At 32.2% G+C, this 23,949-nt stretch overlaps 3 protein-coding genes across 10 annotated transcripts in view; 1 reads left to right on the plus strand and 2 right to left on the minus strand.

Moving 5' to 3' along the window:
* Positions 1–4,892: 4,892 nt before the first annotated feature.
* LOC140044489 (ras-related protein Rab-34-like) lies at positions 4,893–12,589 on the minus strand. Of its 2 annotated transcripts, XM_072089018.1 has the most exons (9): positions 12,431–12,589; positions 11,952–12,043; positions 11,700–11,867; positions 11,199–11,263; positions 10,722–10,852; positions 10,438–10,528; positions 9,294–9,431; positions 9,001–9,110; positions 4,893–4,925 (listed from the first exon to the last, which is right to left on the minus strand). In XM_072089018.1, exons 1-8 carry the CDS (start codon positions 12,482–12,484, stop codon positions 9,040–9,042), a joined length of 810 nt encoding a protein of 269 aa, XP_071945119.1. In that variant the 5' UTR covers positions 12,485–12,589; the 3' UTR covers positions 4,893–4,925; positions 9,001–9,039. The 2 variants fall into 2 exon arrangements, with proteins under 2 accessions (XP_071945119.1, XP_071945118.1); XM_072089017.1 differs by lacking the exon at positions 4,893–4,925 and having other exon boundaries at positions 8,406–9,110.
* A 268-nt stretch (positions 12,590–12,857) lies between these two features.
* LOC140044493 (large ribosomal subunit protein uL23-like) lies at positions 12,858–16,075 on the plus strand. The gene is made up of 5 exons (XM_072089022.1): positions 12,858–12,893; positions 13,625–13,743; positions 13,980–14,296; positions 15,529–15,598; positions 15,983–16,075. Exons 1-5 carry the CDS (start codon positions 12,869–12,871, stop codon positions 15,995–15,997), a joined length of 546 nt encoding a protein of 181 aa, XP_071945123.1. The 5' UTR covers positions 12,858–12,868; the 3' UTR covers positions 15,998–16,075.
* Positions 16,076–18,139: 2,064 nt separating this feature from the next.
* The window catches only part of LOC140044485 (RNA-binding protein Musashi homolog 2-like), a 108,817-nt gene continuing 103,007 nt past the window's right edge, over positions 18,140–23,949 (minus strand). For all 7 annotated transcript variants that reach the window (XM_072089012.1, XM_072089008.1, XM_072089009.1 and 4 more), the window contains one exon: positions 18,140–23,730. In XM_072089012.1, coding sequence (XP_071945113.1) covers positions 23,686–23,730 — 45 coding nt within the window. In that variant the 3' untranslated portion in view covers positions 18,140–23,685. The remainder of the gene's footprint in view (positions 23,731–23,949) is intronic.

Here is a 23,949-nt window from a genome sequence, read left to right on the forward strand (position 1 = left end):
CCTTGTAATTTCCTATTCTTTTACATGCAAAAGGGGGGTATATTTGAATAATCCTAAAAAATTCATTTCTTCACCAAAAAAAAAATGTAAAATGTAAATTTATGTAATTTTTCCAGATCTTTCTATTTCTGGTATCTTTATCACGTATACATTGCGCAATTTTGCGTAAATAGACACTTTCCCCCGTTCGGGTCCAATTGGGTTTTTTATTTTGCTAGGGAGTACGATCACGTGACATTTTTCACAATCGCACTACTGCAGCTGGCGATCTGTTATTTTGTCGCGATGTTATTTTTGACGGGCGAAAAGTATATTAAAACATTCTGAATGTGACCCTATTATATTTCACAGTGTAATAATGTGATTATGAGACTATTACTAAAATGTCAAATTTAACGAGATTTGAGAAAGACGTGGCTATACAGTATATTCAATAAAGCTAGGCCTAGGCCTACTAGAGTGTAGGTATGTACCGATCCTGCGTGGCCTCTAGCTAGGCTAGGCTGACAGCAGTGAAGTTTGTTTTGCTGGCACCCGACCTTGGCCTACCCATGGGCCATGATAGGGTGCCTGAATAGTTGCTTTTCAGTCAGGTCTAAGCTTGCACATCGCTTTACTACTCTTGTTCTGTATACTATAGGATTTTGTGTTTCACAATTCTTAATGTGCGAGAAAACCCAGGAACGATAAATGGGGGCGAAACGACCATGCCTATGAATACATAGGCCTCTAGACAAAAATTCAAGGCTAGCTAGGCTGAGCACACGGCTGAGCTAGGCCTAGCCCTAGCTTAAAGTTAAAAGCAATCTGATAAGATTATTATGCTGTTGTTGTACAGTGAAAATCATGAGGTTACATGTAAATTATACTGACATTCTTATCGGAAATATTACTTAGGCCTAAACAAATCGTATTAATTGTGTGTATAAAATTTATTCCCCATTTTTCGACACATAATTTACCCAAGGGGAGACATTTCATCAATGCGTTGAACGGCGACTAAAACGCGTCAGTCGCTAAGTGTATTGTAAACTAATAACCCCTAAGTTACTGAAAAACTGTAATGTGTTAAAAAACACTATTTTCTGACCGATTTTTTAGAAATGAGTTTTTGGAAAATATTTCCGTATTTTTCCTGTTTTTTTTTATGTAATCACTTTCAATTAAACATACTTAAACATAATATAAGCTGAGAATGTCTGAGTGTAGCTCCACTTTAAGTTAAGTTTAAAAGTTAGGCCTATGTGCTCACTTGTTGATCTGCGCCTTTTGGTGCTGGGGCAGCAGCAGAGTACGACCATGGTGCAAGCCAGAGCTGTGTATAGCTGTGCCAGTCTACATACACGGACTTCTTGCGTCTCAAATTTTCTAGATATTCAGTTACCAATTTGACTTCAATCTCTGAGTTTGGTTCACTCCCTCGGTATGTGAGTGTACACGGCCATGTACTGGCTCCCTCACCTGTAAATTTGTTAAAAAGATGATCGTTGAAAATGTTTTGCGTTAGCTTAGTGCAGTGAAAAGTTGCATATTACAAGAATACATTTGTAATGTTTAATTTACGTATGCCCCTACTTGAATGTATTAACTTATATTATATAACACCTAAATAAATTCTAAACTTCTTACGAAAGTTATTTTTTAAAAATCGAAAGTAAGGAAAAGAAATATAGTAAAGAACATTATTGTATTGTAGTATTACATCCCCATTCATAGGGCCAGTTTCTGTTGGGGTCAGTTCCCATGCACGGTGTGCCCGGATTCGGGGATCGAGTTTTACGCCAAAGACGATCCTAAAAAAATGTTGAAAAAAGATTGTGTTAGATAATACCATCAATAGTTTTCATTATCAACACATCTTTGTATTCTCTACAGCTTGCTTAGGCCTACTATATTCGTTTGCCTATTCTTACCACGTATGTGGTTCTGAAAATAACTTTTGAGTTTCTGGGCGTTGTTGCTGACTAATAAAGATACTAAAAGAATGATTTTATGATAAATTATTATAATGGAAAAGATGATGCTGTAAAATGTTGTGATGAGGATACTTAAAACATACTTATTTATTTCATTTCAACAATATTTTATGAGGATGGTGATGATATTAAAAAGTAAAAACGATGGTAATGATACTCTAAAGTAGCGTCACTGCAAGTTCATTCATTCATCAGTGGAAAATTACTTCTATTTATTGTCATTTGGATATAGGCCTATACATAGAATGATGTATTATTTAATATGTTTCGTAACTCTGTACCACGATATTGATCATGGAAAAGGTGCTATGACGTAATTGCCAGAAGATTAATTTACATAATATGTCCGGTGGTAAAAAAGTACATAGCTAAAGATTGCTGATACTTTCAGTCGCAAAGTTTTTATATTTTCAAGCAAATTTATTCCAAAGTATGCAATAATCAAATACAGATGTTACTCAAGCTGCTACGGTATTACACTAATTTGTAGGCAATGTAATGTGATGATTATTGTGAGCATAACATAAGAAAGTTGACTATAGGATGTAGGCAGTTATTTGTTCTAATCTTGGGGACTTACCCCGCTCCATGTGTACGCATAGCCGTCCACATTGAGTGAAGGCACTATCAGCCAATCCAAGCCGTCCAGAAGACGTACTTCCTCGGCGCTACCGGCAACATAATTCTCAAGTAGCTATAAGATAAAAGGCATTATTAAAGCTATGTGGCGGGGGTAGGGGGGGGGGGGTGGTGATTGTGAAGAAAGATAAAGATAACAATTTGTCTGTAATCTGAAGACTATCAAACCACGTGGATAGACAGTATATAGTAAGATTAAATATACTGTAAACAACATTATAAGTACAACATTTTCAACAAAAACATTTTTTTTTTTAAATAAAACAAACTTCTTACTCTGTTGGTGAAATACATCACTGTAGCGGGTGAAATCCATTCTCTTCCCATTCAACTGGTTTTCCTTGATTACCAGATCCCTTTATCTATTGTATTAAGTTTTAGAAAATTTCTTAAGAAATAATAAGAATAATAATAATATTATTGCATTGCAATCTGGGATGACGTAATAAACGTCTGTCTTACTAAGCGGGCAACAGCATTTGTAGACGTTGCAGGACCCATACTCGGTTATTAGGAAGAGTTCAAAAGTTTGACAGAAAATGGTATGATATGACGTTATCTTTTCCATTTGTTCATAAAGTTTGATAGTGTAGACAGAGCTTTAGGGTTCCTCATACCTTTATTCCTCCAATTGGTCTGCCTTTATACGAATTACCAATTGTAAATGCTTCTGTTATCCCTGGGTACGCGGCTACCATATCTTTAATCCATTGCTGAATCTAGATTTTAAAAAAAAGAACTATTTTTAGTCATATCCGGTTTCCTATTATCTACTAATATGAAAAAAATGAATTTCAAAAATTATGTATTTTTGACACATTTTGAAGTTGTATGTAAATACTGTTCTTACCTCGTCGTACGTATGATACTTAGCATCGTCAAATGACGCTAGTCACTACTGGTCACGCGGTCAACCATTCTCTGGTCATCTATAACTTTCTGGACATCATCCATCATCACATCAAATTCTAGGCCAGCAGCTTCAAGAAGTGTTTTGACATAGTGTTGTTCTTGTGGTTTTACCATGATGTCAACTGGTCTGGAGAGGACTCGTGTAGATTGCCAAAACTCCACTCTGTCTCCAAGTCGTTTTTCCATTTTATGCATCAGGTTCAGCTCACGTTCAGAATTTAACGTCACGCGGAAAACTTTATAACTGATTAATAGAAGAACGATGATTTTTTACAAAAGCACGAGAGAGAATGGATGGAGCATGCAAGGAAGCAAAGAAAATAAAGCTGACATGATATGGTCATGTGCTCCGTTTAAATGATGATCACACGTAGGCCTACACAAGCCAAAATTGCACTTAGAAAACCTCAGCAAAAGATCAATAAAATGACAAGCATTCAGAGAAACCAAACTGTTCACACACGCTAAAAAACGCACAGATAACACGCGCGCGCGGTATCTAAACGACGATCTAGCATTCATATGACATGTTTTGTGACTATAGTGACATGTTTTGTTAATATCTAATAAATAGACGTTTTTCGTTAAGATTTTTTTTGTAAACTTTGTTTAGAAGTTTCAATTATTATACTTACCCATCATAGCGCGTTTGTTCAGCAACCACGAGCGCAGCCAAGAGGCATAGCACAGCAACCGTTTTGTAATAATTCATTGTTACCCCTGTGACATCAACTACTCTTATGAACTGTAAGTTTTGTATATTACAGAATGTATTCATTATAATCATTATATAAATTAAATACTAACATATTGCTGTTATTAAGCCTTCTGCCGCGTTCCCACCCTGAAGATTTGATAAATGTTGTTATCGCAACCTTGTCGAACCACAGGCTTATTTTCACGTGGTCTGATTGTTTTTCGCGCGCTTTATCGGCAGTTGGTAGAATATGACGATTGTGAAAGATTATTTTGTTTCTCTGACAATCAATCTTCTTAATAGATCGAAATAATGGTATAAATTATTCAATATACTGTTTTCAAATAATGGCAATATTTTTTTCCAAATATCAACCCTGTAAAACAAATTACTCTAATGAACGATAAGTTTGCCATTAGAAAATGTACTATGTTATTAAATAAATACTAAACATATTGTTGTTAAACCTGCTGCCGAATTCTCATCCTGAAGATTTGATAAAAATGTTCTTGTTATCAAATCAAGCTTGACAACGAGCTTTGCCTGCCTCTCACAAGATTTGCTTTCTCTACAGCTCACTATGTCGGTCGGTTGGTCGGTCGGTCGGTCGGTAAACACTAACTTGAGCACGCGACTGCAGCCATGTATATGGCCTTTTTTTTATTTCCCCTCTTAGTTACTCACATTATTGTACTTTATTACTGTGAATGAAAGAGAGAAATAAATGTTACTTTTTAATTGACTTGAACTATATTTTTTTTTTCGCGCGGTTTGGTTATCTTTTCGCGCGCTTTATCAGCAGTTGGTTTCGGATATTACGATTGTGCAAGATTATATTCTTGCTTAATAATCGATACATTATTCAATACTGTAATACCAAATGCAATTGAGAAGTTACTTATTTCCAGTGTACGACACAACGTTTTGTTTAAAATGTTAATTGTATAACTTGAATGGAATTTTAAGATGTTAAACCTTAACCTCATTTTTGTATTTTTTTATGAACATTTTAAACTTTGAACAAACGAAAATAATTTCAAACCATTTACTGTATTTGACAACAAATAAATATAGCATATGAATGGAATAAACTAACGCAAAATAGCAGAAAAAATCAATTCAAATTCATGCAAAATATATTTTTATTTCAAAAGTCTGTTTAAATGAAATTGTTGTCATTGAACATTGTGTACATTGTACGAAGAAAACCTAAATAATTTGGCAAATCAAAAGTTGTACTTAGACTAGAAATAAAGAAAAACAGAAAAAAATACTGTTAGATGAGCAGAATAATGCTAATTGTACATATTAATGATATTAATTACAAAGTTGACATAAAAGATTCACTGTCTTAACCTACTTAAGAGCAATAAAATGGTAATTTTGTTTGAATATTTTACTTCCAATAAATAATAACAAATTCATTTTGCCATTAACAGATAATTATTGTTTTTTACCATTGATGTGAATATTTAAGGAAGATTTAAAACTGTCGTAGTTTCAAACTCAATTGTAAATAGGTGATTTAGTTAAAGATGTGGCTGGATAGATATATACACTTTGTATAAAGAATTAACAGTATGGGTTGTGGGCCTAATGGCAGTAGAATTTTCGGACAGCCCTATTAAAGGGACACTTTATTGGGTCCCGAAATATATAACAGGCGTTATAACTCTAAATAATTACACAGCAAGGCACATTTAAATTACATAACACATAACTGCATAGTAGAAATAGTAATTTTTGGTCTTTGCTCTTTAGATAAATAAAAATTAATGAAAAGTTGTCAAAAATATAGTAATCATAAAATGTTAATTCATTATTTGTTAGAACATAATGTTTAATACAACTGAAATTGAACAATCAATCACAAGACATAATATTGCTGTTAGGTTAGGTTGTGCTTTCTTAATAAGAAACATTCAAAACAAAGACTAGCTTTATTTGTGTTTACATTTCTTGGTGGTCTTATAACAGGGACGGTGTGCTTCCTTAAGAAAATATAACAATAATATTGATAATCTATTAATCGATAACCATGTAAGAATTACATCTTGTATTTAAAATGTTACTACTCTGCCTATTATCAAATAATCTTTGGCAATTTGGAAAATAAAATTGAAAGAAAGAAAGTTGATATTATGTTTTGATTGCAATAAATAAATAAACAACAATATAATAAGATAAATGAAATAGAAATAACAGAAAAACAAAATAATATTACTTATCGTAAATTTTGAAACATGAAATGTGGACTTATGTTATTATTCTATGCATATTGTCATAGAAGAATGTTCTAAAAGGATCTCTATATAAGATATTATATTAAGGTCCAATTTGAGAGCTGTCTGTGACAACAACCATACCTACAGAAATGTATTGTCATTCATTTTAATAAATTATTAAATTATTTTTAAAAAGCGAGAATGGGAAGAATATAACAATAAAATCAATATAGAAATAAAATGTATCATATAAAATACATCATTATTTTGTACAAATTAAGATTATTACCTTATATGGTATTGTTATATTTAAAGCATTTTCATGCATAATTTAATCATTAATAAATAGATAAATAAATAATGTTATTCCAGATTTGTTAATAGTTTAAAGATAAAATAATTTAAAGAAAAGGTTTCGAAAGCATTTGCAAGATACAATATTTTACATTTTACCAAACATTTCACAACAATCATATATTATCATACAACATTTTAGTCACACTGGTGAAACTAAAAAGATCAAAAACATTGCCAAACAAAGACTAAAGTTCTGTCTGAACTATCAAAACTTTATGTGACAAAAAATATGATGTGTCCATATATGGACATAATGATGTTATATCACTACCATATTTGGACAGATCACTACCATATTTGTACATATCACTACCATATTTGGGCAAAATACACTTTTTTGTCCAACTTGTTTGATAATGTAGACAGAGCTTAAAAAACACACAAATATATATTATATTAAACACAAATACCTAATTATTATATATTGCATAATTTAATTTATATATTGAACATTGTTAGCTTTGTCACAGCAACATTTATATATTGAACATTGTTAGCTTTGTCACAGCAACATTTATCATTTTATTTCAGAATTGAAGACAACTTTCCAAACTCATAATCGTGCTAGAAATAAGTCTGATTGTTGGTAAGTCCAGAATGTATTTAAAAAAAAAATAAACTGGGGTGCCTAGATATCTTAGATTTTAAAGATCTGTTTTTAGTTTTCTAGATCTAGAAAACCAAGATATCTTAGATCTTAGTTTTATAGATCTGATGATGGGTGTCTAGAAAAGGTTTTTCTAAAAATCCAAATTTCAGATTTACCAGGATACCTGGTTTTTATGGGCGAGGGTAACTAGAAAGTCTTCATCAGTTTCCCCAAATCTCACCATCAACAATGTTGTTATATTATTAAATATATTGTGCAAACCAATAGATAACAACTTAATAATTATCATTTTTGGTGAGGTAAGTTTGTTTCCCTATTAAGGTGGTACCATTTTATTGCCAATGTTTTTTCCATTTTTTTTTTATTTATTCAATTTTTTCTTTCTTACAAAGTTTATTTCAGTTTAAACCAGAAACAACATTTTTCACAACTTTTTTTGTACCTTTTAACGCAAAGCAAAATAAAAATCAAATTATTTAAATAATTTCCCTCAATGCTATTTTTGTTGAGGAAAATCCCAATTATTCTGACTACTAATATTAAAACTATGTTTTTAAATATGTATAGAAATTGTAACACTTTTTATAGCATTTCAGACGATTTAGTTTCATTTCCTGATGCAATAGAAACCTATATTAGACAATAATCTCCTACCCTTATCAGATATTATAGTATTTGTAGCTACTAGCAGATATCTTTACTTTCTTTATGTCAAATCATTAAAAAATAACTAAGTTGAATCATTCAATAAACTAATATATTTGGTGTGGTGGTATTGGTATGAGTGATGGTATTGGTGGTAGTATTGTTATTGGTCGAATTAGTATTGTTATTGGTATTATTTGTATTGGTACGAGTGATATTGGTATTGTAGGTGGTATTGTTGGTGGTATTGGCATTGGTGGTGGTATTGTTATTGGTGGTATGGTATTGGTAGTAGTAATGGTATTGGTGTCTAGAAAACTCAGATCTAGAAAACTCTGAGTTCTGACTTTTCTAGATCCGAGTTTTCTAGACACCCTATTGGTATTGGTGGTGGTGGCAGTATTGTTATTGTTGTTGGTATTGGTGGTGGTAATATTAGTGATGGTGGTGGTAATATTAGTGATGGTGTTCAGCATAATTACTGAATGTTTTTTTAAAAAACAGAACGTAGCTTCTGGTTTACTCTGTTAATAAATGTTACCTCAAAATGAAGTACCTTGTCCGTATATCTAATATTCAAATTGTTAATCGTAATTGTTAGAATTTGTAAATAAAAACCTGAAAGAAGTCACCAACAAAATCAACATCAAAACATTTTTGTTGGCAACTTGGTTGAAAGGTCACCCAATGCACTGTACCGTATCTCTACATGACCTGTTCAGTATCAAAGGTAAATTTCGTAAAGCCTGTATTTTTAGGTTAGGATAAGACTTATGGACTATGATACAGTGTAACATGTAACACACATATGACAGTGTATTACAGAATTTGCCTATGATACTGGATAAATAGATACAATACTTGGGATGTGCTACATAGACATTTGTAACTATCGTTACAGCACCAACATTTCATCATTAATCTGATATATCTTCTTACTTCTTGTTTAGTAATAATTTGGTAGTTTTTAGTTGTTTTTTAGCAACAGTCACTTTTCTGTTTTCCTTCAGTATGTGGACTTCCTGACAGTGTTATGGGTTTTTCTGATTCTAAAATAAGAAAAATAGTTTATTTTAATCAAACAATTTGTTTATTTGTTAATTGCCTAGCCTTATTCAGATTCTAAGAATGCGCTGCTTATTGAATTAATACAGTAGTTGTAACAGTTGCACAAGCTATCACAACACATATTAGCTTGTAAGCATGCTCAGAACTTGTTTATTCTCACTTACTACTATTGCTTAGCAGATTACTCCCGCCTCCTATCCTTTTTCCAACCATCCTCGACTCAATATCATCTAATTCTTTCCGAACAGAAAAATCAAATGAAAGCGCTGCTACCCTTTGAAAAAAATCTGCTACATTTTCCCCTGCAAGAATTAAAAATTAATCAAGTACGTAATTATATATTTCTAGTTTCCTGGACTTTCTGCTGGAAATATTTATATTTATTTATTTTAGGCAAGCCAAGGTTTATGAGCACTGTAATTTCCATTAATATTTTGGACAATAAATGAATCTGTATTCTCACTCACGAGAACGATCAAAGCATATTGATCAAAACGTCAAGAAATTCAACAATTCTTTATACGTGATGTAACTTTATAAACATAAGTCATTAAAATTATCTCATCTTTATCGCTATCTCATTAATGTATTTTCAGTATTGCTAGAGTACATACTAAAACTACCCAAATAATAAACAATAAGTGAATGTTGTAACGGATTGTGTCATATGAGATTTTGGTTATTGTAAGTCACATGGTTTCAGTTGTGTTCTTACCAAGACATTCTTGTTTGCATCAATTTGTTTTTTTAAAGTACTAATGTATAAAATATTGTGGTTGTCGTAGAGTAGAACACCTATTAAGGGGACACCTTTAGGACCTAACAAAGTGTCTTCTTAATAGGGACACCTTCAGGAGCCAACAAAGTGTCTTCTTAATAGGGACACCTTCAGGAGCCAACAAAGTGTCTTCTTAATAGGGACACCTTCAGGACCCAACAAAGTGTCTTCTTAATAGGGACACCTTCAGGAGCCAACAAAGTGTCTTCTTAATAGGGACACCTTCAGGACCCAACAAAGTGTCTTCTTAATAGGGACACCTTCAGGAGCCAACAAAGTGTCTTCTTAATAGGGACACCTTCAGGAGCCAACAAAGTGTCTTCTTAATAGGGACACCTTCAGGACCCAACAAAGTGTCTTCTTAATAAGGGTTGATCATAGTGTTAAAACATTTCTCCTTGTTTGTTTCACAGAAAAGAATACATTAATGGGGGTGTTCCCTGAACAGAGATGTCTACTATGAGGTTTTTACTGTATGTTGATCTATGCAATCCCTATTGTGTGATTGTTTGAATGTGCACAATACTTGCCTGTTAAAGATGATACAGCCCAGTATTCTCCTTGGATTTCATTGGCTAACTTTGTGGCCAGGCCCTCTAACTCATGTAACTGATGATCTGCCTGAGAAGTCATAAAAAGTAATTATTTCACTATATAAAATGTCAAAGGAAACATAGACATAAAGGGTTTGACAAGATTGGTGTGGTAATGTGGGTGTGGTAATGTGGGGGTGGAAAGATGGGGTGGCAATGAGTATATATTTAGATAAATAAATGAAAAAAAGGGTGAAAGTACACAAAAACAATTGTCTTACACATAGATCTCTTTTTGTTCCAACTAAGAAAACGTGAGCGTCTTTTCTACACTCGTGTTTCGCTTCATCGTACCATTTTCTAGCGTGTTGAAGGGTGTACGGGTCGGACATGTCAAACACCACGATCACAACTAACAGAGACATAGAGTTTACGGTAATTGTAATTCTGTAGCGGAAATTTCTGGTAAAACTTATCAAAATAACAGATCAATATCCAACAGTTAGTAATCGATACTAAACCTATTTCAAGCAAGACAATCTAACAGGACAATATAGGAACTTGTAACAGTCCTTTGATCTTATGTCTGGCTGCCACAAATACCAACAGTACTGTAATGTACATATTCTCCGTAGCGCTCGGTGTCTGGGGCGTGGAACTGATCGTATCGCAGCCACAGATAAAGCCTTTTGAAAATCTGCGTAGATAAATTCTAAGTTAATTTGGGGATATAAAAAAGTAATTGCAAGTAACAATACCATGTGCTCCCCTATAGTAAGCCGCAGCTATACATTTAAATCGTTCTTGACCTGCTGTGTCCCATCTGAAAAAAAGAGATTCATGTATTTATATATACCGTATATAATTGAGTATAGTCCCAGGGGGGCTGGGGTACAAAATTTGAAATTGTGATCTGATTGCCTTATTAATGATGCATTTACAGAACCATTGTCTGTCTAAACTCAAACTAGTCAAACTAGTTTGACAAAAAAACATGTGATGTGCCCAAATATGGTAGTGATATGCTTAAATATGGTAGTGATATGACATCATCATGTCCATTATAGTGAGTGAGTTTATACTTGCACGGTAGTAATAGTACAGTAGTACGTCACCCTGGTCAGTCACAAAGAATACATGACAAAACATATTTATTTCTACCCTTAAAATGTATAATTAATATGAACACTGAAATAATTAAACAAAATCTTAAATATTCTACATTGTGTTTCTTCATAAAGATGACATTTTCCACTTACATTTGTAAATTAAACGGTACATTCAAAATATCGAACCTCTCTACTTCAAAGTCGACTCCGATTGTAGCTTTATAATCCCGATCAAATACTTCATGACAGAAACGGTTGACAAGGCATGTCTTGCCGACAGCTACATCGCCAATTACAATCGCTTTGGAAACTTTTAATCTGTAAATATAAGCATTGATTAAACAAATTACTTAATGAAAAAGGTCAGGTCACGGCGGCATGACTTGTCCTAAACTCACTTACCCTACAGTTCCAGTTTTGTTCGACAGGCACGCTGTTCTTACTTTAGGGGTGAATTCATTTTGTTTGTACGCTGAAGCAATGTCTAGATAACACTGAAAAAAAATATTGTAATAATAAATATAATACTTTTAGACATAGGCCTAGGCCTATATATATTTATAATATTATTAGGGACCCAATAGAATACTATTACAAAACTAACTTCCTCTTAATCTTATCTATGATCCCTATATTATTATTAATCTGTAAATTGTATACATTAGGTTTTTAAAATCCTTAAGCTATTCCCAGGCATAGGGATGGAAATGACGGCGTAGGAGGCTTAACTGAGAGACAGGTCACAACAGGTGAATCCACAGTGCACTTGCTGCTGAATGCAAAAAGAAACTTTACTATTTTACTGTACTTTACTATCGACGTCGATGACAGATTTTACAGTGCAAGGAGTAGTAGGCATTGATTGGGCTTAAATAACTTACCGCAGGAAAGGATATTATTGATCTCTCTCTTGGTGTCCTAGATAAACTGTGCATATCTTCTGTTGTTTTATCTATCCAACTGATATTGAGGAAATTTATCTGCCAGTAGTAATAAATTCGAAAGTTTCCCTATATTCACACAGCTCAACTTTCGTTTTCAGTCTGTTTTGTTGACATGAGAGAGGTGACCGGAACAGGAAACCCAGTTCTTTCTGGGTAATATACTTGTGAAAGTTCACAATTTGTACGCGATTTAGTTACTTTACTGTACAATATTTTTATTAAAACCTTTAATATAATTCATTTATGTATTATTAATTTTTGTAATAAAATTATATTATTTTACTTGTTGCATTTATTGTAATTAACATTTTTTTAATTGAAAATATAATATACAATTTTATAAAATGATATTGGACGATCGGTCTCTTTTTCAACATGGGTACCAAAACTCGATCCCAAGGTTAGAAATCTGTCTTATTTTTTCGTTTTTCGTGACTAACTGAATAAATGAAGATTTTTTCGATGTACTATTCAATACATAAATTATCGAACTTACAGAAAATGTTTAAATATATTTCAAATTATATTAAGATAAGCTATTTTTAATGAAATAGAGGTACATACTTCTTCCTCGTGTTGATGTGGCTCACGCAGACTAAGGCCTAGGCTAGGCCTACCTATATGACGTGGGCCTGCGCACAGTTGACCGACCAGGCTATGCCTAGCTACTGAAATTGGTACAACTAAGTAACGCTAGTTTATTAATTATTTATTATTTAACACTCATAATTGGCCTAGATTGATTACACTTTCCTACCTAACAAAATATTTAATTATTTATAAATTAAAAATAAATAAATTAATATTAATAATAGATTTTTTTAAATAGGTTTTTTCTTCAATTTTTAACATCTTGTCACCAATAAATAAGGAAGACTTTTTTATGCATATACATAGATTATTTTTATTCATCAAAGAAATTGGTAGCTAATAAAATTCTTGTGTGTTTTATAATTTTTGTATGGCTATTAATTATTTATTTTATGAAACCGATAATGCTACTTAATTTTAACTCTGTGGGTACTGTATGCTTATGACAAGCATATTTTTAGCATTGTGTAATTGTATCATTCCTGTAATGTTACCCACTTCTGAATATTGACATTAAATACAGTGTATTTTGATTTACAGCGCAACGAAAAGCCGGCAAGAAAGGCCCTGCCACCCTTGAGTCTGCCTCAAAAGTTGAGGCTAGGGCTAAGAAAGACGATGTAAGAGCCCGAGCAAAGGCCAAGAGTGATGCACTAAAGGTTAGTTAACAGAAATGTGGGTGAAAGGTTTTATAAAACACTCATAGGTATTATTATGTAGTCGATATAGTGTATCTTTATTACAACTCTTTACTTGTTTATCTTTATGTTTACTTATATATATTTGTATGTCATTGTATTTTTATGTGAACAATTGTGAATCATGAATTTCTGAAAGGACCAAATAAAGCTGAATCTGAAATGTTATTAATAATGTGGTTTTTCTATTTTCCCAGGCTAAGAAATCGGTAATGAAGGGAGGCGTTCCATTCCGGCAAAAGAAGGTTCATACCAAGGTCACGTTTCGAAGACCAAAGACTCTCTCGCTGACACGTAATCCAAAATATCCCAGGAGGACCGTTGCCAGGAGGAACAAGTTGGATGACTACAGCATCATCAAGTTTCCTTTAACCACAGAGAGTGCTATGAAGAAAATTGAAGATAACAACACACTTGTCTTCATCGTTGCCCTCAAAGCCAACAAGTTCCAGATCAAGACTGCTGTCAAGAAACTATATGACATTAAAGTGTCAAAGGTCAACACACTCATCAGGTAAATATGTCATTTCAACAACTTATGACATTTTTTTCAGAAATATTAAAATGAATTCCGATGTACTGTAAAACTCCTTTGAGACACCCCTTTGAAAGGGATGTAAAGGCGATGGTCCAGTGTACATAGTGCACAATAAAGAACTTGGTACACTATTCCCAAGAGTAGGGGATCGTCTCCTGGTGTGCTGATCTAGTAGGCGCGGCACTGCTGGCTACCGTGGGTCCGTAGCGGGCCTAATCCACATTTCCTTGACTTCCCGTTAAGCTTCAGGACCAGTACCTTTACTTTACCTTCTTTTTTACGTACTTTACAGTAAAACCAACGATGGGTAATAATAATAATAGATCATTCTTATATAGCGCATATAAGCAAGCTCTCAATGCGCTGGGTAGTATATTTTATAACACTATTGCCTTGTTAGGAGATATTTTGTGGGGGCTGAGGTGTCCACTTAATATGATTACTACTGTAGAAGATAAATTTATACAAACAAGAATACTGCTTTTGTGTATACATGATATATGCCTCAATGTTCTATCTCAAGCAATGTGCAACAATAGTGAGTTGAAACTTGTGTTATCCTATACATATTATTGTGCCGTTTTGCTCACTTAAAAAGTTCATTTAAATGCACAGAAAGTATATTAAATTATATCAAATGCAATATGTACTTGTTCAACTAGGGAGCTTTCATTTTGCGACGAATTAAATCTCTGTCCACACTATCAAACTAGTTTTGTGATGTGCCAAAATATGGTAGTGATAAGTCCAAATATGGTAGTGATTTGACATCAGCATGCCCATATATGGGCACATCACATTTTATTGTCACATAATTTTTAGTAGTGTAGAGAGAGCTTAAGAACTAGATATGTTACATGTAAAATCATTTTACCCAAGACGGAGACAGTTTATGTATTTATTTATTACCATATTTACTGAGGGTAGCCTATCCAGTTCCTAATAGAACTGATCATTCAGGGCCCTCGAAGGGTAGTAAATGATGTACTTCCTTACTGGATTCCAGTTCTGGCGGAGTTCTTCAAGAGTTTTGTAAAAGTGTTCATATTTGTGAAGAGTACACTAAAAAAAAAGTAGTTCATGGGCTTCTTTTCGAGGCTTTATGGTATGCCACTCAAAAGCATATTTGGTTGCAGTGGTGATAGTTGATGAATCATTTCACACAAAAAATGTACTATATTGTGAATGTTTTACATTTTATTTTTCAGACCTGATGGACAGAAAAAAGCTTACGTGAGGTTGGAATCTGATTACGATGCTTTAGACGTTGCAAACAAGGCAAGTTGTTTAAAGCTCTGTCAATACTATCAAACTTTGTGAAAAAAATGTGATGTGCCCATATATGGACATGATGATGTCATATCACTACTATATTTGGGCACAACAAGTTAAAAGGCTGTATCTCAGCTTGGTTCCCACTCAACACAAAGACGCAAGCGCACCCGCAGTTGATTTGACCAATCAAGACAGGATGGATCATCTGAAGTGTTGTTTGTAATTGGTCAACTCACTTGCATTGCGTCAATATGGGAATAAAACTTTAAAGGCCTTATGATAACAAACTTGTTTATATTTAAAGATGGTATCTTAACAAGTTAAAGTTAAGTTAGTTAAAGGCTCACCACAATATATTTTTAATCTTTTTATTTTGTTTTCTTTCAGATTGGAATAATATAAACCCGATTCGACAAAACCATGTTGCAAATTTGTTGTCTATAAAAGTATCATCTGAGTAAAATAAATAAAGAAAAAAAATGAAAATTGATGTTTTGTGTTTTATAGTTTGTTGCAATTGTGAAAGAGGGAGAAGATGGCAATTTTTTTTTTCAAAAATGGCCAAAATATAGACTTTTTAAAATTCAATTATTATGCAATAATATTGCCATATATGCACATATATTGCGTTATCATCATCTTATAGAGTCATAGTAACCAGTTATGTAAAAAATTAAAAGGATCGAAATTTTGTCATTTTTCGAAAATTTTCCTGTACTTTTGCCATTTTTTTACCCTATAGCACAATAAACATGCGCAGAGTCGAATAATGGCTTCTGCGCATGTCAACTATGCTATAGTAACCAGTTTTATCGAAAAATAAAAAGGTAGAAATTTGGTAGTTTTTGGAAGAACTCCCTGTACTATAGTACAGGGAAATTTTCGAAAAATGGCAATTTTTTTGACCCTTTTTGTTTTTTGACATAAATGGTTACTATAGCACGATAAACATGCGCAGAGTCGAATAATGGGTTCTGCGCATGTCAACTATGCTATAGTAACCAGTTTTGTCAAAAAATAAAAAGGTCGAAATTTGGCCATTTTTTGAAAAAATCCAAATGGCAATTTTTTGACATAAATGGTTACTAGAGCACAATAAACATGCGCCGAGTCCAATAATAGCTTCTGCGCATGTCAACTATGCTATTGTATATTATAGTACAGGGAAATTTTTGAAAAATATCTATTTTTCGAACCTTTTATTTTTTTGACAAAAATGGTTACTATAGCACAATAAACATGCGCAGAGTCGAATAATGGGTTCTGCGCATGCCAACTATGCTATAGTAACCAATTTTATCGAAAAATAAAAAGGTCGAAATTTGGTCGTTTTTGGAAGAAATCCCTATACTATAGTAACGGGAAATTTTCGAAAAATAGCCATTTTTCGACCCTTTTGTCTTTTGACATAAATGGTTACTATAGCACAATAAACATGCACAAAGTCGAATAATAGCTTCTGCGCATATCAACTATGCTATAGTATATTATAGTACAGGGAAATTTTAGAAAAATATCCATTTCTCGACCCTTTTATTTTTTTTACAAAAATGGTTACTATAGCACAATAAACATGCGCAGAGTCGAATAATGGGTTCTGCGCATGCCAACTATGCTATAGTAACCAGTTTTATCGAAAAATAAAAAGGTCGAAATTTGGCCATTTTTGGAAAAAATCCTTGTACTATAGTACAGGGAAATTTTCGAAAAATTACCATTTTTCAACTCTTTTATTTTTTGACATAAATGGAAGTAATCGCAGAGTTGAATAATGGGTTCTGCGCATGTCAACTATGCTATAGTAACCAGTTTTATTGAAAAATAAAAAGGTCGAAATTTGGCCATTTTTGGAAAAAATCCTTGTACTATAGTACAGGGAAATTTTCGAAAAATTACCATTTTTCAACTCTTTTATTTTTTGACATAAATGGAAGTAATCGCAGAGTCGAATAATAGCTTCTGCGCATGTCAACTATGCTATAGTAACCAGTTTTATCGAAAAATAAAAAGGTAGAAATTTGGCCATTTTTGGAAAAAAATCCCTGTACTATAGTACAGGGAAATTTTCAGAAACTGGCCATTGTTCGACCCTTTTATTTTTTTATATAAATGGTTACTATAGCACAATAAACATGCGCAGAGTTGAATAATGGGTTCTGCGCATGTCAACTATGCTATAGTAACAAATTTTATCAAAAAATAAAAAGGTCTAAATTTGGCCATTTTTTCAAAAATGACCAAATTATCAACTTTTTAAAATTCAATTATTATGCAATAATATTGCCATATATGAACATATATTGCATTACCATCATCTTATAGAGTCATAGTGACCAGTTATGTTCAAATTTGGTCATTCTTTTAAAATTTCCCAGTAGTACAGAGATTTTTTCAAAAATGGCCAAAATATCTACTTTTTAAAATTGAATTATTATGCAATAATATTGCCATATATGCACATATATTGTGTTATCATCATCTTATAGAGCCATAGTAAACAGTGAATTGTGTTAACTACAATCTAGCAAAAGAATAAGAGACCAATTTGTGTTTTTGCACTGTCAAGTTTCAGATTTAATATCGTTGTGACGTCCGCACAACATGTGACTGAACGTTTTTGTCTTTACAAATAGTGTTTGTCTTTTATTATTCAATTTTATCTTATTTCACACACCGAATCAATGAGTATTAAATTAATCATATTCCATCATTAGAAACAAAAAACAAACAAAAATGGAGAAACAAGCAAAAAAATAAAACATATCAAGGCGAGAGAATCGATCCTTGAGACCAAAGATGTAGCAACTGTAAAATTCAGGAGGCTACAAAATGAAATTAATAAAATGTCTGCTTTTTACAATCAGCAACTTAGATTGGAATATTGATAACTTTAAAATACTCATCCATTATAACAATAATCATAATTATATCGACAAATTAATTATAAATCAATAATATCGATTAATCAATAATATCGATTACAAACCGATTTACATAGGGTTATTACAACACATGCAGCAACCTTATTGGTTGCTATAGCAACCGGAAAGTGCTTAAATGTTAATGTACAATTATTGGATGATTACATGATTGTTGACATCGAAATTATTAAACAAAACAACTTTAGAAAATGTTGCACACTCAAAACAATCCGATATTTTATCACAATTTTTTTTGCCAAATTAAAGAAATAAATTACAAGGGTCTTACGCTACTGTTGTTATTGTTTGTTTGTATCGATTGTTCCAATTTTAGACCAATTTTACCGCTGATTGGATCAAACAATTTTATATCTACTTTAGAAACTTCACTACAACCGTCGTGATAGTTTTTTTCTTTTACATTTCAGTAGCAAAATACACAATTGAGCCTCTGCATATATGCACACAGGCCCACTATACAGGTTGGTCCAATTTAGGCTCAAGAGCTTGCGCCCTCAAACAAGGTCCTTTGTGTTTTTTTAATTTACACTAGGCCTACGCTCTGTAAACATTGTCACAGTGATTTGCATCGTTTCGCCACCTAAATTATTGCTATATTATAAACGCATAAAATTTGATGTTTTTTACACTAAAATTGTGGGTAGACAATCACAGTGGATGCGACAATGTTTACACAGTACAATGTGTCTAAACTTATTCTGATGATTGCTTTGGTATCCTCACTGTCAGACCATATCGTTAAAATTAAACCAATTTATCAGGGAGTAAATTCTGGACAAATTCATAAATTCATCAAAATTTTCAATCAACTAATATTTTTTTCTCTTACAATATATTTAATTTCAAATTTAAGTTTTATATTTGAAATAAACAAAATTTTAGTATTAAATCTAATATAAAACTTAAATTTCAATCTAACCAATAAATTTCAATCAAAAGTCTTGATTTCAATCAATTAGACTAAACTTACAATCCCAGTTTCACTCCAATTTGATAAAGAGATTAATTTTAAAGATTTTAGAACCATTTTAAAGCACATTTGTTTTGATCTGACAGTAACAGGACGTTGTCCCAAACGCTAATCTCATTGGCTACGTTAAATTACTACGGTTTCTTCGATCTTAACAATCCTAAAGTTAACTCAAACCTAAAAACTGATTAGAAATATAATTCAGTCCAACAATACATAGCGCCCTCACGGTTTAATGAAGACATAAAAACTGCACTCTTATGTACAAGGTAAAATATGACGATGTCTTATTATAATTTATGCATAATTCAGTTATCACCCCGTTATCCCCATCATAAAATCATCTTATTTTAAGTTCTAATAATTCTAAATCAATTAATGTTTTAAAACAACTATAATCCCACAAAATAAAAAAGATACATTGAGTAAATAGCATTTTTTTTCACTTCATACAACGGGTTAAAATGTCCAACAAATTCAATTTATTTTATTTACATACATAGCTTTAAAACAATGTGTTCCCAATGTAAAAAATCTCTAACAACAACATCTAGTTTTGTGGGTTTTTACCAAGTTAAAATATCTGTTTTAAAAGAGGTTTTATTTCAAAATAATCTGTTTAACTCTTTACAACTAGTTGTAAACTGTATCAAAGTAACGCTGCTTAGAGGTTGTATAGAGTAGCCACTTTGGCGACTCAACACATCCTCTGTACCTACTAAGAGTACTGACCACTGTTACAAAACCTCCCTGATTTAATTCCATTTCACATGTAATCGTTTCATCCAAAGATTTTAAAGTAATGAACAAGTTCTAACACTAATTGTTCGATACCATGGATAACTAATTAGGCACGGTTTTCGTGCCAAAACAAGCACCATTGAAAATGGGTATTTACGTGTGACCCACTTGTCAAGATATTAAGTTACTACATAAAAATATCATTGGGTACATTACTACAGAATACTGTACAAAGTCACATTTGAATTGTCAAGGTAAGTAGTACGTGTCTCAATATACAGCAGTAACATACACACTGTATATTAAGACACATTGAATCAGAGGTTCTCAACAGTTGGGCCAGATTGTAATTTACTATTTATTTTGTGGGCTTGATAATGTCGCAAGGTTGGGTCAAAGCCCCCATACTTTAGGAGGTGGGGGTCCAAGGGCCGAAGCACCTGCAAGCTCACAGAATTTTAAAACCACTGCTTCTATAATTTTTTAACGGCTATTCGTGAACCAAATGAAATTGACACAAGGGCCATCTGTTGAGAACTCCAGCGTTAAGCTCTGTCCACACTATAAAAAAAATGTGATGTGCCCATACATGGACATGATGTCATACCACTACCATATTTGGACACATCACACTTTTTTTGTCAAACTAGTTTGATAGTGTAAACAGAGCTTTCAATATATAAAAAAGGGTTTACAACAGCGATACAAATATCATGCTGGGTTCACACTGCGCCATGCCATGTCCAACCACAAGAAGTAAATATAAAAATACATCAAATTGTTGTTATACAGTAAGAAAAAAACATATGAGCTGTCCTTAATATGTTGACCACTTGAATAGTCCGAGGGTTTGACCGCTCAAATAAAAGTTTGAGTTATTTATCTAATCTACAATATAACCGAGTGTCAATTTTGTTAATTACTAAATCCCAAAATGTTTCTAAAAAAAATCTTTATATCTTCTACTATAAAAGTGGAAAATGTTTATCCAATACTTTTCATATTGTTTTTGCGAATATAATGGTATAAATAGTTGAAACGCAACATATAGTTTCGCTCAATCTGTATTTTAACTGCAATTTTAGCAACGATAGTACGCACACGAATAAATAAGGTACAAACGGGATTGTTAGCATAAACAATTTCAACTTTTACAGTAGTACAATTGATATTGTCTAACTGAGCAGATAGCATTCAAACAGACGACGATGATGATAATGATGAATATCAACAATTTATTAACAACTTCCTAATTGGATTTTTTTTGCACATAATTTATAAAATCTTCAATTTATCATGATTGTACTAGAGTGCGAGTTGAGAGTTTTACTATTATGTATTTGAGTTTCAAACAATAATCATAGTGGAGGTCAAAGTTTGAATGCTATCAACCGTGAACGACGAGTAATACGCTAAACCTTAATCTACGTCCTTAATACCATTACCAGAATCCTACAAACTACGTGATTAGCATGACAGTGGGAGCCGACCTACTCATGCGGATCTAATAGACAAAGCAACACAAGCTAGCTACGTAACAAGCATTTGATCAAAATTTATATTAAATTTAATTTAAAATTAAACAAAAAAAAATATTTATCATACTCCCATTAATTTATCATAGGGTTAAAATTACTTAATTAAAATAAAAATGTAAATACATTATTTAAATCACTACAATGATGGGATAGTTATCTTTACATTTCATTTACATTAATTTGCAACATATTGAAATTACTTATTTACATCAATAATTTGAAAACAAAAACAAAAAAAAGGGTAAATAGACATCATTGCATTTATTAGTCTACAGTATCCAGACTGATATTTGATTTGAGTGAAATTATGTGTCTGGATAGATAGACTATCATTCTGTATATACAATAATTATTATTAAACGGCGGCTGAATCGATTTCCATTTTTAGTGAAAAATCATTCGTAAGAATTTCGCCCAAATACATTTTATTTTATATTTCTTTGGCAATTTCATATATCTTACCTATTACAGGCAAGACAATTGATCTTCTATCTAAGTGAACACTGTTTTTGCACTGACTAGTTCTAGCACTTTTTCTATATTTAGTATCATTACTTGACTGTTCTTTGCTCATTTCCAATTTGATGTACTTCACTTTAATAATCAATCTTTCTTCCTCAAAGATACAAATACTAAGAGATCATGTCGAGATTATTCTACTGCAGTAACTGCAGTACAATAATGTTGAAATCATCCCTAAATAAAGGAATATTTACTATTCTAAACAAACTATTAACCTAGTTCTTTAAAAAACATTTAAAGATTGTATAGTAAACCAACAACATAGAGCAAAATACATAAAATAATTTACATAAATACAGCATGAGTTTGTTAGCGATAAAAACAAAATGTGTTTCAAAAGAAATATAATGTTTACATAAACAATGTAGCGTATATCTTTATGCTTCGTCCAGAATTAAATAAGTACAGGGTCAAAGGTCATGTGTATTGCAAAGTAACTTTTCCTCTTCAACATCTAATTACTACAAACTAAGTTTTTTTAAATAGACTTGTTTCTCTTTTCTTTGGAATCCAGTCGACACCAACGGATAATAAATAAAATAAATTGTTCAAAGTATACAATACTTCCAATATTTATATTATATAATTATGATATATCATTAAAATAACTTAAACTACATGACAATGCTAAAAGCGATTAAAATTGTGCAAAGAAAAAGAAAGAAATCTACTTAATTAATACTAATTAAAATTCTAAAACTACGAGTGAGAAATTAGTTATTAAAAATGTCACCTTAAGATGTCTTTATATATAACTTAACTGGAACCGACATAATACAATAGAGAAAAGTCTTGCTTAAGTTGAAATTAAATAAAGTTATACGAAAATACACTCCAAAACACCGACAAATTGACCACCATCGTGGCGCCAACACGTAGTACCTATATCTACATGTGCGGGAGAAACTACAGGAACGAAACACACCGTTTTATTGATTGGGATTTTTACTGCACAATCACAATTTTGGCAAACACCCCGATATTAAAATAAAAAATAACCAAAAGAGGAACGTATTCGTATACAACAAACATCAACTCTCAGTTTCCAGAATAAAATATACAATAAATTAAGTGCACGTCAACATTCAGTGCCTATATGCATATTTTACGGTGCGACGTGACGTTACGCATCACTGCTCTGTATATTGCCTTAATACTTGTGTTTTTATCATCTTATGTGTTTGAAATTTGTTTCTTCAAACATTGTAAATATATTTGAAATCTCCGTAGACAATAAATTCTATTTCCCTGAATTGCCTCAATGTTATATCCTTTGGCATGATGGAGACACGAATGATGGCGCTGCTCCAAGTTTACAAATGCACCTTTGCCGTTCCATACTTTTTGTCCTTTCATCCTAGTACAGTAATACTTTCTTTACATTCCTGATAAGTAACTTGTGTTAGCCCCACCATTGATGCTCTATTAAAAAATACAGAAATAGAACGCAAAGAAAAAAAACGTTTAGCTTTCATTAATTGAACAAATGCAAAATCTCTCCAAATGTTTTAATTAACAATCCTTCTAATAATAGATTATTAAAGAATATTGTATATAATAAACATATTATCTATATAGCACTTTCTTTAATCAGATAGTGAATCTAAGGAAGTTTTCTATAATTAGAGTTGATTGACTTAG

This window comes from Antedon mediterranea, chromosome 3, assembly GCF_964355755.1.
Source record: "Antedon mediterranea chromosome 3, ecAntMedi1.1, whole genome shotgun sequence".
NCBI classification, from domain to species: Eukaryota; Metazoa; Echinodermata; class Crinoidea; order Comatulida; family Antedonidae; genus Antedon; species Antedon mediterranea.